Genomic DNA, 14,813 nt, shown 5'->3' on the forward strand with positions numbered 1-14,813 from the left:
TCAGGATCAATAAAATATAAAAAAATGAAGTACTTTTTAGGATTTTTCTTTAATTTTTTTTAAAAGGCATCTACATTTTTTCGCTCCAAGTAAAATGAAATACGTTTAAATGCAAGTGAATGATATTGCTAACAATAATGATGTAGAATGAATTTGTAATGATTCAAAATCGTTATTTGATAGTGATAGAGACAAAAAGTAAAGAAACACTTTAAATTAAAACAAACTAAATGGTAAATAAATGATTATAAAACCTTACACAAAAGTTCCAGTTATTTTTAAATTTCAATTATAAAACAGGTATCGAGTTAACTTCATTTTTCAAACTGCATCATAAGTGTCGAAACCGCTCGCAAATACTTCATGAGAGATGTCAGCAATCATTTTATTTAGAAACTATTTTTCCATTGATGTTTAATAGACTGTTTGATAAATCATTATTTTCATCTAAAGTATTCATTTAAATTCAAATATGACATTCATATCAATTTTACAGAAATTTGTATTTCCATTTCTACTTGGAACCGAAATTTTCAATCCGTTGAATACAGATCATTTAAAATCTCACTATGACTACATAATTGGTAAGTGGTTTTCTATGATAAATTAAACATTTATTTTTTAAAAAAAAATTATGTTTTTGGAGTAGACTGAAAAAGAGAATATTTGTCAGAACTACGACGAATATCACTTTTGAAGGACGTGGATTGCGATTTTCAGTGGCGATAAAAAAAATTTATACATTTGAAAAGTGATGCATCCTATGTCTTGCATGTCAAATATTAACGACTGCGTGATAAAATAAAATTATTTTCAGTAGTCTACTTGAAAAACGTAGTTTTCAAAATTCGCAACCTATATATCGGCAAAAAAAATTAAGATATTGGATTGAATTCTTTATCAGACTCATCGGTAAAAAAAGGAAAATTTAGAATATAATTATTTTGAAACTAGTCGGAAATTTAGAAAAGGAATTGTTGTTTATTTTTCTTTAGAACTCAGAGCATGTGACTGCAAAGTATCATAACTCTGGTAATAATTTCTACCAAATTAAATTGCATAGCGCAAGGGGAAAAACGTTATATTTAAAACTAAATCATAATGAAACTAATCCTGAGTCTATGAGCAGACAGGAACAGTTGTAGAGTGCGCAAAATAAAAAAAACAGACCACCCTGAATAACTTGTGATCTGATGATCGGATCTTCTCGTTCTAGGACTCAATCGCTATTAATTTTACCTTTTATTAAATAGCTTATAGTTTAGTTTTAACTAGTAGCTATTAGCAAACTTGATTAAGCATCATTGGCTTAAATAATAGCATAACGAATTTTTACATTTTATCTTGATGAATTAGTACCATTTCACAATTAATTTTGTTTTTTGGAACATAGTCTGGTATTTTTATTTCAGTTATTACCCATGACCGAAACTGACATCATAGGCGTCAATAATACTATGGCGATTATTTACGTTTCTCCAAAATGATATAGAACTAGTTCTCATAAAAATTTTGCTTTTCAGTACATGATTTAATATTGTTTTTCGAAGCTCTGTCGCCAAGGAAAATAAAAGTTTTTGTCAGATTAAGTGCTTTACACTGGAAGCAATGAGACGATTTTAAACCATATATATATTCTTCGAAAGAAGAATTATCTGGGCTTTAGAACAGACAAATGACTTAAATATTTTAAAAGATATTAAACTTTTTAAAATATCGCCAATTTGGCGACATTTTTCCACCTAGATTAAAATTATCAAAATCACTGCCACATTCTCAGATTTTGAAATTTTTATGAGCCCACATAATGCAGCATTGGATTAAGTTTTTAAATATTTAAAAATTAGCCGATAAACAATTTTCATTTTCGTATAACTGTGACTTTTCTCCATATTGACCATTTGCGCAATAATCAAAATAAGCATACACAGCGCTGACTTTAGATATGCTAAGCTTTACCTAACAGTTCCAAACTCACAATAGTTATTAAAATAACTTATTATTTATATGAAATTAAATTAATCATTTCATATTACGACGGAGGCTTCAAAAACCAGCTTTAATATTATTCTTTTTAATTTCAAATACAGTTAGTTTTAAATTACTTTGCTTTATAGAAATACATTTTAAAAGCATAATTTAGAAAAATAATAATAATAGTTCGGTTTCATATTACTTAAGGAATAATAATTTGATGACGTAATCTGCCTATCACTCACGTGTTCATCTGAGACCTCCTTGAAGGGTGAAAGAAAATTGTCTTAGGAAATACAATAAACTTTTTTTTTTTTGATAAATGATAGCTAAAAGAAATTAATTTTGACTGATAATATCTTTAAAATATTTTTAAAAAAAATCATAATTCTCTGCAGTTTCATGTCGATTAATGGCGCTTTTTCTAAACTATTGAGGAAATTCCATTTTATGCGTATCTTCTGAATGATATATGCAAACTTTTTGTACGATTTCTTAAGATAGGAGGCAGTGACTAAGACGCTAGCAGAAGTGATTCCGGAGTTATAGGAGAAACAGACACACGTATAATCTCTTAATTTTATCATTATAGATTTAAACCCAAATTGTATTCTGATAACACTGAATGTCATGAAATATGACTTCCCTGGATTAATGCATACGGCAGGTTTGCTTTAATTTCATCAAAACAGGCTGAAAGAAGAGATCGTGGGCTTTTTTTTTCTTTATAATTTATTATAACTTCAGGAAATGTAGTGTATCATCTCTTTTAAGGAATTTATGTTACTGTAAAAGCCAGAAGTAGGGTAAATCCTATTTTTTTTACCAATAAAGAAAGATTTAATAAAGCTGCGTGGTAACTCCTAGATTTTGTAGCAAAAATTTCTTTAAGTGCCGAAATAGTATCATGTTGAAGCTTACTTTGGACTTTTACCGAGCAACTTTGGTACAAGTTATGTTTTACCGTTAAAATCTATGACTTCTGGTTTTTTAATGCAATATTTATAGGTATTTTTTTCCTTTCAAATCAAATTTCTTTAGTGGTTTCGAGCATGTAACATAAAAATAAAAACAATATCACCTACAACTATTGAGTAAGAACCTTACTTTTTTTTCCTTATTTTCGCTTTTAAGCTATTTTTATGACAAAGGAACGAAATTCAATGCTCAAAATGCACACCTAACACGCAAAAAAAAAAAAAAATTTGTGCTATGCGTGTCTCTGTGTTTATGCTGATTTTTTCTTCGTAAGTCATATTTACAAACACGTTTTAGAATAAATTATGCTTGTTTTAATTCTCAACAAAATTTAGTTTCCTGATTCGATAATGAATAAGTTCCAGTAATTTTTTGTATGCACTTTACATCATCAATTAAATACTTTAATTATCGTTTTGTCATGTAACTTTGTAGCTCTGCAGAGCGTTCTGTAACTAACATTATTATAAATAGTTTAACAATTCTGAGAGGATGTGAAAAGTAATTGTTAAAAACACCATCAAACACCTTTTTATCATTCGTGCCGGTTTTGGGGGGTTTACTCTCTCCATCATCAATAGAGATTAATAGGAATTTGATAATACATTTTACTTTTCCCTAGCTAAAACATTAATTTTCGATTCAAAATCTTTCAGTTTTTAACTTCATTTTTGACACGCATGTATATTAAGGGCGGTGATTACAGGTTTTCCAAATGTACAGGTTTTACTAACATTATTATATATAGTTTAACAATTCTGAGAGGATGTGAAAAGTAATTGTTAAAAACACCATCAAACACCTTTTTATCATTCGTGCTGGTTTTGGGGGGTTTACTCTCTCCATCATCAATAGTGATTAATAGGAATTTGATAATACATTTTACTTTTTCCTAGCTAAAACATTAATTTTCGATTCAAAATCTTTCAGTTTTTAACTTCATTTTTGACACGCATGTATATTAAGGGGGGTGATTACAGGTTTTCCAAATGATGGTATGGATAATTGTATCGGAGAGTAGTTTAATAGAGCAGTGATCTCCTCATCCGTTTCACTGTCCAGCGTTCATGTTCCGAATTGTCTGCTAATTTTATAGCACTGAAAGGCTTTTATTAAAAAAAAATTTCTTTACACATTTCGTTGAAGATTTTCATCAAACAATGCCGGATTTATTAACAAATGGAAAAGTATAACAAAAAGAAATTTCAAATTTTTCATACTTTTACTGTACTGCAATGCAACTTGGAAACTACGGAAGTGTGACTCGCCAATATTGAAATAAACTAGTGGGATGTATGCCTTATGAGGAATAATTTTAGGGGGCAACATTCGTTTCGGCCCATAGAAGGTCCTGTGAGAGATAAAAAATAGTTCAATATATAGAAAAATCGGTATTTTATTACTTCAATGCAGACTATTAGTTATTGTAATTGTCTCTCTCATACTCCAATGGTTTTTGTGGTAATTATTAAATAATTTTCTGATTGATTTATTAATTAGCAAATTAATTAATTATCCAATTAATTACAAATTAATTGGATTATGATACAATTACAATAACTAGTAGTCTGCATTGAAGTAATAAAATACTGATTTTTCTGCGTATTTAATTATTTTTTATCTCTCACAAGACCTTCTATGGGCCGAAACGAATATTAATTAGTTTATTAATTAGCAAATTAATTAATTATCCAATTAATTACAAATTAATTGGAGTGTGAGACAATTACAATTACTAATAGTCTGCATTGAAGTAATAAAATACCGATTTTTCTATATATTGAATTATTTTTTATCTCTCACAGGACCTTCTATGGGCCGAAACGAATGTTAATTCATTTATTAATTAGCAAATTAATTAATTATCCAATTAATTACAAATTAATTGGAGTGTGAGACAATTACAATAACTAATAGTCTGCATTGAAGTAATAAAATACCGATTTTTCTATATATTGAATTATTTTTTATCTCTCACAGGACCTTCTATGGGCCGAAACGAATGTCGCCCCCTAAAATTATTCCTCATAAGGCATACATCCCACTAGTTTATTTCAAAATTGGCGAGTCACACTTCCCTAGTTTCCCTTGTTAGTGAGAACGTAGCTGTAAAGACAGAGGCTTTCATTGACAAAAGACAATTTTACTACTTTTTCTAAACCCTATGAGTCCCATTACTTGATTAAAAATTTCATTCGCTTCAAAAGCTTATAAATAGGAAATAACAGTTACGTTGAAAGCGCTAAAAAAACAGACGCCCATTTTCAGGACTGGAATGAGAAGAAACAAAAGTGATTTGAAATATAAAACGAGAAGTTTTCAACAAGAAATGGAAAGATAAAGGTAAGAAACCAAACTCCAAGGAAACCACTGTAACCGAGAGAGAAAAACGAAGAAAAAAGGAGCAAGAAAAACAAGTGACAAAGAGGGGGGAATGAGGGTAAAATGCATTTCCATGCGCTATGGAAAGGTGAGAAATTAATGTCGTTAACAGGACAATCAGCATTCAAATGAATAAGACAAGATTCCAGGATATCAAGATGAGCTGATGTGACTGGGGTGATAATTTTGGCATTGTAGAAATTAAATTTATGTCCAAGAATCCAACCATGTGCAGCAATTGATGATTTCACGTATCCTTGATAATGGATATATCTGTCGTGTTCCTTAAGTCTACATTTTAAAAGCGCCTAGTTCGCCCCATGTACCAAGGTCACACTGGCAAGGAATGTAGTAAATGCTCCAGTGGTTATCAAAGCTAATAGGATCTTAAAGAGATATAAATTTGATTTTGTCAACAGGAATAAAAATGAAAAAATAACTTCAAAACCAAAACGAGTGAGGATATTAGCAATTTTAAAACAAACGGAAGAAAAAAAAAGTTAAAGTGACAACTTCTCTGTAAGGTTTAGATAAAGAGGCACGTTTAGCTACAGTGAGTTTAGCAAGAGCTGAATCAACTATAGTAGGGTTAAATCCACTAGCGGAAGAAGTTAAGTTCAGAGTTTGAAGAAGATAAAGATAAAATGCATTTCCACGCGCTACAGAAAGGTTGTGAGAAACTAATGTCGTTAACAGGAAAATCAGCATTCATATGAATAAAACAAGGTTCCAGGACATCAGGAGGAGTTGGTGTGACTGGGGTGGAAATAATTTCGGCCTTGTCGAAATTAAATTCATATCCAAGATTCCAACTATGTGCAGCAATTAATGATTCCACGTATTCTTGATGACGGACATATTTATCGCGTACCTTAAATCTAAATTTTAAAGCGCATCTGGTTCGTCCAATGTAAAAATTTCGCACGGACAAGGAATGTAGTAAGTGCCCCAAGGATGTTTAAGAGATTTAAATTTGATTTTGTTAACGTTCCTAAACGTGACTTCAAAACCAAAACGAGAGAGGATATTAGCAATTTTCTGACAAACGGAAGAAAAAATCTGTAAAGTAACAAGTTCTCTCTAAGGTTTAGATGAAGAGGGGCGATTGAATATAGTAGTAAGTTTAGCAAGAGCTGTATCAACTATAGAAGGGTTAAATCCACGAGCGGAGGAAGTTAAGTTCGGAGTTTAAAGAAGAAGAGTCAGAACTAAAGTTAAGTGCAAATAAATTGAAAGTATGAAATGCAGGGAGGGGGGGGATCAAATTTTTACGATAAACAGAGGTGGAAAAGGATCAAATTATTGAGTATTCAAGAACATCTAAAAAAATCCCATGAGTACCAGTTTCAGGTTTTTTCCCAGCTTTTAGTCAAACTATTCAATGGGACAGAAATGCGAAGAAATTAATTTGCAATACAATTTTGTGCAGAACTTTGAAACGTTTAAGATTGTATAATGTTTTAATATTAAGTTGGTTTGAAGTTTTTGGAATGCTAAGCAGGCAATTTTTAAGTAGATATGCGAAGTTAATTTTTACGCAAATCTTGAAATTACGAAATAATTTTAAAACACACAATTATAAACAATGTTTGCTATCAACTAATGCAGTCTAAAATTTTATTATTTACTTTGCAACACCTGCGGAAAATAATTGGAAGATTCATAATATAATTTTGACATTTCTTTGAAAGATTATCTTTTCAGAATCAGAAGGTGATACTACGTCATGATTTTAAATTTATTACCTTATCACATACTTTAAGCATTAAAAACATGATTCTATCACATAAAATACGTCCTTAACAGAAACAACATCAACTGAAAGAACGCGAAGTTCGTCTAGTCACGCTAAAATATGAACGCTTAAAACATAATCACGAAATAAATCTTGAAGTGTAACCTAAACCTATATGTTTTATCCGCGCTACAAACAGAATAGTTATGTTTACTTAAACTGTTTAAAAGAAAAACATTAAAAGTTAAGAAAAAAATTGAGAATGGATTTCCTATCGTATTTATCCAAGTATATATTCCCCACTCTTCTATCAATGGGAATATACACACCTGAAGTTTCAAAAAATATTGATTCAAATTATGATTACATCATTGGTAAGTATTTTTATGTGCTAATAAAATTTTATTTACCCCATGAATTTCTGAATGAATTTGAAACCATGTAAAAGAGTTACTATGATTCAATATTTGTTTCAACAATTTCCTAATACACTTTTGTCTCCCGTTTTCTTGATTTGCTTTAATATATGTTTCACTATTGTGATGCTAAAATAGGCATTACATATTTCCTAGCTTTTAAAATCTCTTTAATTTCTCAAACTTAGTTTTTTTAAATCATTCTTAATTGAATTTTAATTAAAGTAAACCAATTTTTTAATTTTTATTACATTTCATAAAAAGTTAATATATATATTTTATTCCTTTCTTGACAATCAATGTAATAGCTAATTTCTTTTCAATACAAATGTAAAACAAATTAATTCACTGCCCCGACTAAATCGTAAACAAAATCTAATTATAACTTTTTATTCTTTATTTCTTACTACAAAAATGGTTCAGTTGTATTGTTATACTAATTCTCACAGTCTTTCTGGCGATTAGATTTCGGAAAATTATTTTCAAATTTAATCTTGATTATGGGGGTTCGGCTTTATTTTTTGGCTACGCTATCATTCGTTAAATTTCCAACCAGGAATCTTTTCCCATGCTCCTAACTGTCCGTTGGGAACAATTCACTTACTTTGAATTTTGGAGTGAATTATTGGCTTGGAGACTTGGGGCTTTGGCCTCCCCGTATCAACCGCTGAATTGATATATTTACAGAAATTTTTAATGAGATAACAAGAATGTTTCTCATGATCCCTTTTAGGAACGTTCTTTTCTTTATTTTATAATTTTGGAATAAGGCCATGTTCATTATACTATTTACTTAATAAATCATTGTTTCCTAAACGATTTTATTCATTTTTCTGGGATAAATATCCCTGAATCATATCCAAATTAAAATGTATCTGATAATAAGATTCTATCATAAGATTCTATATATAAGATTCTATCATCGCGAATTACTAACTGTTGAATCTGAACAAAGCAAACTATATTGATCTATCAAATGGCCTTTGAATTTCACAAAAAGTTAAAATTTTATCTACTAGAAGGCCATTTTCAATTAAAAACTTAACGCAATTTTTTTTTTTCGAAATTCAAATTTTTTCAAAAGCTATTGAAATTTTAAACATTTTTATCGGTTTTTTTTTCTTACTTTTTTTTTGTTTTAATTATTTATCCGTTGCTAGAAAACTTATCTCCCTCGAGATCATCTTTTATTAGCTCGCGTTTGTCTTAATGTCAAAAGCAACAAAATAAATAAATGAAAGAAGGATATAAGATGCCACCAGATATAAATCTTAAAATTATTTTAAATTCTTTTTTAAATATAAAGGTCTCAAAAAGAGAACAATATGAACAGTTGTATGATATAAGTTTGTCGTTTAAGAGTGACAACAGGCAATTTGACTTCACATTTATTACTTCTTATTGTGTCCTACGTTCTATATTACTAAATTTAATACTTTATATACTATTATTATTATTATAGATTACTATTATTTAAATACTTTATTTATGCAGATTTTTTATTTTCAATTAAAGTTGATTATTTTTCAAATTTAAGCAATCGTTCATTTTGTTACGATTAACTTAATAACAAAATGTACTTACATAAAATAATAATAATTACTTATTTTTTATTCAAACTTACTTTTCTTTTTGAAAAGGGACATATTTTAAGGAAGGAAAACGTCAGATATTTAAATAGGATCCAACCAAACACTTCTGATACAATTATATCCGACACAGGGACCAGCTAATAAAAATTATTTAAAGAAAAATACAACAAAAAAATCAGCCTGAAACAGGTGATTAAAGATTAGAATAATAAATTTTGAAAAGTTTAAAAACTGAAGCTAAACTAAAAGAAAACTAAACTAAAAGAAAACTTGAAGAAAACTAAAGCTTTAGTTTAAAAACTGAAAGAAAGTCAATTTAGATTATCTTAATTTCAAAATTAAATCGAGATTTTTATAAAAAATTTTTAAATGGATATGTTAAGGATATTAAAGCCTTATTTATTCAAGACAAAAAGTTATGGTATTCTTCCAGTTGGAGCTGGCTCAGCGGGAAGTGTCATTGCTTCAAGGTTATCTGAGGACGAATGCGTGAAAGTTTTGCTCTTGGAAGCTGGACCTGAAGCTCAAATTGCATCTGAAGTGCCTTTAGCTGCTCACGAACTGCGAAATTCTGTAAATGATTGGGCTTACAAGTCAGTTCCACAAAAAAATGGAGCTCAGGGATTTCCAAATCAGGTTTGTTAATAATCTTAATCTATGCAGAGAATAAAATTACACTTTATAAGATAGTTCTTGAAATAAGAAAAAACCTGATAGCAATATTTTTTTAATTTTTTTTTTTATTATTTCCAATGAGCTGCACAATGAGTCTTCCCGATGAGCAGACCTAGTGTGTTCTCCAGAAGTGGTATCCACTCTTTCAGGACCACCACAATGGGTGAGATACCGTTGGCCAAGTTAATTTGGACGACTAGTTTCTCTCACACTAGATGGCAGCACCGAGACTCTATTTGGATGCTAAAGTGCACTAGGAATTTAGTTTTGCCGGAAATGCCAAGAGCCAATAAGGCACTCCAGAGATCTTTTACATGGCGCATAATCATACGACATGGCCGCTGAGGATTTTCAGCATCCCGAAAATCCGGTGTCTTGGCCGGGAATCGAACCCACCGACTTGGGCTCAGAAGGCCGATGACAAACCAACTGCGCCACCCAGCCACTGATAGCAATATTAAGATGTATCAAAATAAAAGTCAATACCTAATTACGTAGCAAGTAGTTAAAAGCTCTTTTTCAAAGGTATGCGACTTATCCATGGCTAAGGATAATAATCAACTTCATTTGATTCAGTGACTAAGAGGGCTGAAGACTGACTAAACGCTCGACTAATTCGCATGCAGTCATTAGCCGAGCGTATTTTATTTTATAACAGTCGTTGAACAACCAATCCAATGTTGAGTTTACGACAATCAATGTTCAATGCCGCAGGCTTGTAATTTTTGTAATTTTTAACCACATCCAGAATACAAGGAAACTCCTGAATCAAATATCGGGAGAAATTTGTCTTCGTGGTGGACTTTTTTGATGGAACTAACCAGCATTTGAGCTGAATGAAGAGGAAAACCACGAAAATCTCCCGCAGTTGACGGATGGAGACTAACACATGATCCGTCTACCACTGTGGATATTTAAAGCCAGCACTGTAGTCAATGTGAGCCGGATGCGGATTTCGTATCGACGAGCCATCACTGGGATTCAAACCCGATTCACCTCATTGGAAAGCAAACACTCTATTCCCTGAGCCACCACGGCTCCAATTCTAGCTAAGCATATTGGAACGGTCCACATTCTTTGGATGACCACACTTCCGACGAGCACCCCCTCGTCACTATATATTTTTACCACTATATATTGTACCCCCTACTATATATTATACCATTATATACCACTATATATTATACCCCCTCGTCACACTATATAGATAATTTTTTTTCTATGTTGATGTATATTTGTTTCGATTGCTTATTAGCTAATTATTATGAAATTTTTTTCAAAAACATTGAAAATTATTGATTATGAATTAAAAACCATATATTACAACTTAGTTGTTGAAAATTTAAAATAAAATGATTTAAATCAATCTGAATTTTTGAAGTGTTAATTCGCTATAAACTTGTGAACTGAACTCAAAGGTTCTTTTTGATAGATTATACCTCATTGATTAATTTGACCTTAAAAGTCCAAAATTTATTAGTCAAAACTTTTAGAAGATACAGCAGTTTATAGCACACAGCGTAGTAAAGCAAAATACAGGATTTACAACCTTAGACGGGTCAATGATCTAATTCAGGTCAGACCACAACTAGAGTCACAAACAGACTACTACTCTCATAAGGTTTGGCCTGGGTGACTTAGGCCATTCGGGCCCTTTACCCATTCGTCATGAAATGACGGAGCTTGAGATGCCCTTGTGATCTTTGTATCCTAAAAAATAAAAGTAGAAAAAAAAATAATAAGTGGGCACATTATCCAAATACACATCAATTACTATTCTGACGAGGCACAATTTTATTTACATAGGTTTGACGACAAAATCCTGGAAATTTCCAACAATTCAAGTGTAACTCTATGAATATTAGTTTTATCGATTTCAAACTCGAAATTTCCGGAACTATCATTTTGCTGCCAAAATGATCACCAAGAATTGCCGAAATTATCGCTATTTCGGCAAAAATTTAGCCAAACCCGGTCTTCCATTAGAAATACACTAAGGCGTTATTTTCTCTCTTCTATCTTGTTGTAGTTACCAAAATAAAAGAACCTTGTATTATCTTAACAACTAAATAAATAACATAAATGTAGCACAGAAAAAAATATTGTGAAACAAAAAAATATATAATTTCATTGCTTAATTTAACGAAAAGAAAGATCTCACCTTGTGCGAAGAAGCATAAGAAAAGAACTCCAACTAAAAGGAAAAAAAGTGTTCTACTATAATTGGGTATACTATAGCCTACGTCACAGGTTGTGTTATTCCTACTAAATTTAACCCATGAACGGCATTTTCTGCGAGCCTAACTTCAAGCCACAAATAAACAAACGAAGTGTTTGATCGTTTAAATAGCTGCTCGCCAGATTTTATTGCATTATAAAGAAAAGTAATTGATATTCGATTTTTGATTAATAATTGATTTATGTGGATAGTGGCATTTATGTGGATAGTGGCATAGAATTTAGCATTGCGTCATGGTAAATGTTATTCCTACTAAGTGGAAGTAGTTGTGTTTTTTTTAATATTATACCCAATTCTTTCAAAAAAAAAAAAAAAAAAAAAAAAATGCATGAACCACCAATACAATATGTCCTTTTTTAATTTTGTGCTTTTTGCCAACCTGGTTAAATATAATTCATCAATCTTTAACAGCAATTTAAATTTTCTCTTTGAGAATAATCGTCTGCTACTAATGTCAGTCTTCAACATATCTAATTTTAACAGCTTCAGTCGGTCTCAGATATTTAGCCTTGTAACAAAAGAATATTCCCTACATTGTTTACGTATTCATAAATTCGTAATAGTTTCAAATGTTAAAAGTATTATAAGTAGAACAGCAAGCAAAGTGCGGTTTCTCTTCAAAATGAGTTAATTATTTTAAATAAATCACTGAATTTCTACGTTAATAATTGCTTTGATAACTAGTATCGCATGCAGATTTAAATATGTAAATTATTTTTGTAAAGAAAACAAAAACAAAAATTTAATAAAAATTTCTAATCTATGATCTCAGTGACCTTACGGAAAGCTCTTAACCCCCAACTTCAAATCTTCTTCACCCATCAGGGAGGGGTGATCGAAGCAGGGAGCATCTGCAATTACTTTAGGAACCAATGCTTTAAAAACATTCATGCATTTTGGATGGCTTTCTCACGCAAATATTATTTTTATTAATTTCTGTAACAAACAATTCAAAATCTTTTTAACCGATTGTGATTTGACTGCTTTAATATTATAAAGCTAATTTTAGAGTAATCGTATATTGTCTCAAAATTAAAAGTTATGTTGTCTTATTTTTATTTGTGATATATTAATGTACAATGTGCAAAAAAAACGGACCATCCTGAATAACTTTTGATCTAATGATCGGATAATCACATTCTAGGATTCAATCTTAAAGGCTAGAGGGGGTGACCTCAAATTAACTAAATAATAAGGACAGGTGATATTTTAGCCAACTGGTGGTTTAGCAAGCATGCAAAATTGAGAGAATGTTTTTCTACAATACACTGATTTCCGCTCTCATAACACAGAAAAACCACAAGTCAAATAGCGACTTCTTATTTGAAGAAATGTCAGTAGGTTAAGTTATGAGATCAGACACAAAAACTTACTTTTTCAGGATAAAGATAGCTTTTTTGATGGATTCGGAGTTCTGACCCCCAAAATATAGGGGGTAGCCCAATTCTGGTAAATATGGTCCCAGTAGTTTGGTCCCTTGTAATTGCTCTTGTTTCAAACAAGTCGGATACTTTAAACTCAATTCCTCAGGAACTATTCGATTGATTTAGCTTAAATTCTGTATTTTGCCGACATTCTTTAAAATGAGGCAAAAAATTTTATATCTTACAATTTTTTTGACGATTCTTAAATAAAATAATAAATATTTACAAAAAATTATTTTTCAATTAGAATTATTTTTGGATAAACGAATTTCATAATTGTGCGCAAAAAGTGTGCAATTCGCGTTAAAAATTCTCGAGATATAGCGAAATAAGCAAAAAGTAAAATTATCATTAAGGGGTCCTAACTTAGGAGCGCTATACTGACCAAACTATTGGGACCATATTTTCCAGATTGTGGCTAACCTTTATAATATGGGGGTAAAAAAAATCCACACCCGTTGAAAAAAGATATGTTTATTCAAAGAAAATACTTTTTTGAGTCTGATTCCGTAACCTAAAATATCGTCTGCACTCATTAATTAGTATAGTTGAAGACGCCCCTTCGTTCCATTAAGATTGAGTCCTAGATCCTGAAAATCCGATCATCAGATCAAAAGTTACTTAAGGTGATCTGTTTTTAATGGCGCACTGCACGTAGCTGAGAAAAATTTTAAAATTTAATATATCATGTTTGAAATGTATCTTTGGAACTATTTAACCGTACATATAAAAATCTAAGCCATATGCATGAAATGAATAAAAGACAAAAAAAGAAAAATATACCAAAGAAAATTTTCAAAAAATATTTGTGCTAGTAATTCATATTTTCGCATCAGTGGCTGAGATAATAAAAATTATACTGTTTTGTACTGCTAAAACGTTTCAGAAATCAACAGTGATTATTTATTTAATCTTTAAAAATAATATTGGTATGTTTCTTTCTAGCAAGTATCTGTCCCCAGAGGTAGAGGATTAGGTGGATCGAGTTCAATTAATTATGCGATATACACTAGGGGCAGCCATATGGATTACGATCAATGGGCCATCAATGGTGCAACAGGTTGGTCTTGGAAGGAAGTTTTTCCTTATTTCAAGAAATCAGAAAATATGACTGACCAACAACTACTCAGAAACGGTAGGGAACAGTAATAACTAAGAGATTTTGATTTCGTCTAAATTTTCAACCGCAAATAATTAAACATTATCTAAAAAAATAAAGTGTCTGCTTTTAGCGCTAAAGGTACTAGAAACTGATTTCATAAATTTTCAAAATTGAAACTAACCTAGTTGGACAAACGAAAAATAAATTGACATGAAGTGCACTTTCATTTACTTAGAAATTAATCCTTAAACAGAAGCTATTCATGCAAAGTATGAAATTGCAAGTGGGTTTTTTAA

General features: G+C 30.7%; 1 protein-coding gene across 2 annotated transcripts in view; it reads left to right on the plus strand.

Annotated features, from left to right (window-relative positions):
- The first annotated feature begins 454 nt into the window (after positions 1–454).
- LOC122271407 (uncharacterized) overlaps positions 455–14,813 on the plus strand; it is a 57,228-nt gene continuing 42,869 nt past the window's right edge. Inside the window, exons 1-3 of one of the 2 annotated variants that reach the window (XM_071179973.2) lie at positions 455–584; positions 9,511–9,713; positions 14,361–14,550. In XM_071179973.2, coding sequence (XP_071036074.2) covers positions 473–584; positions 9,511–9,713; positions 14,361–14,550 — 505 coding nt within the window. In that variant the 5' untranslated portion in view covers positions 455–472. Of the gene's footprint in view, positions 585–7,115; positions 7,444–9,510; positions 9,714–14,360; positions 14,551–14,813 lie in introns of those variants that run through there. The other variant, XM_071179972.2, reaches the window with a different exon arrangement.

This window comes from Parasteatoda tepidariorum, chromosome 1, assembly GCF_982258835.1.
Source record: "Parasteatoda tepidariorum strain Cologne lab strain chromosome 1, Ptep-v5.0, whole genome shotgun sequence".
Classification (NCBI taxonomy): domain Eukaryota; kingdom Metazoa; phylum Arthropoda; class Arachnida; order Araneae; family Theridiidae; genus Parasteatoda; species Parasteatoda tepidariorum.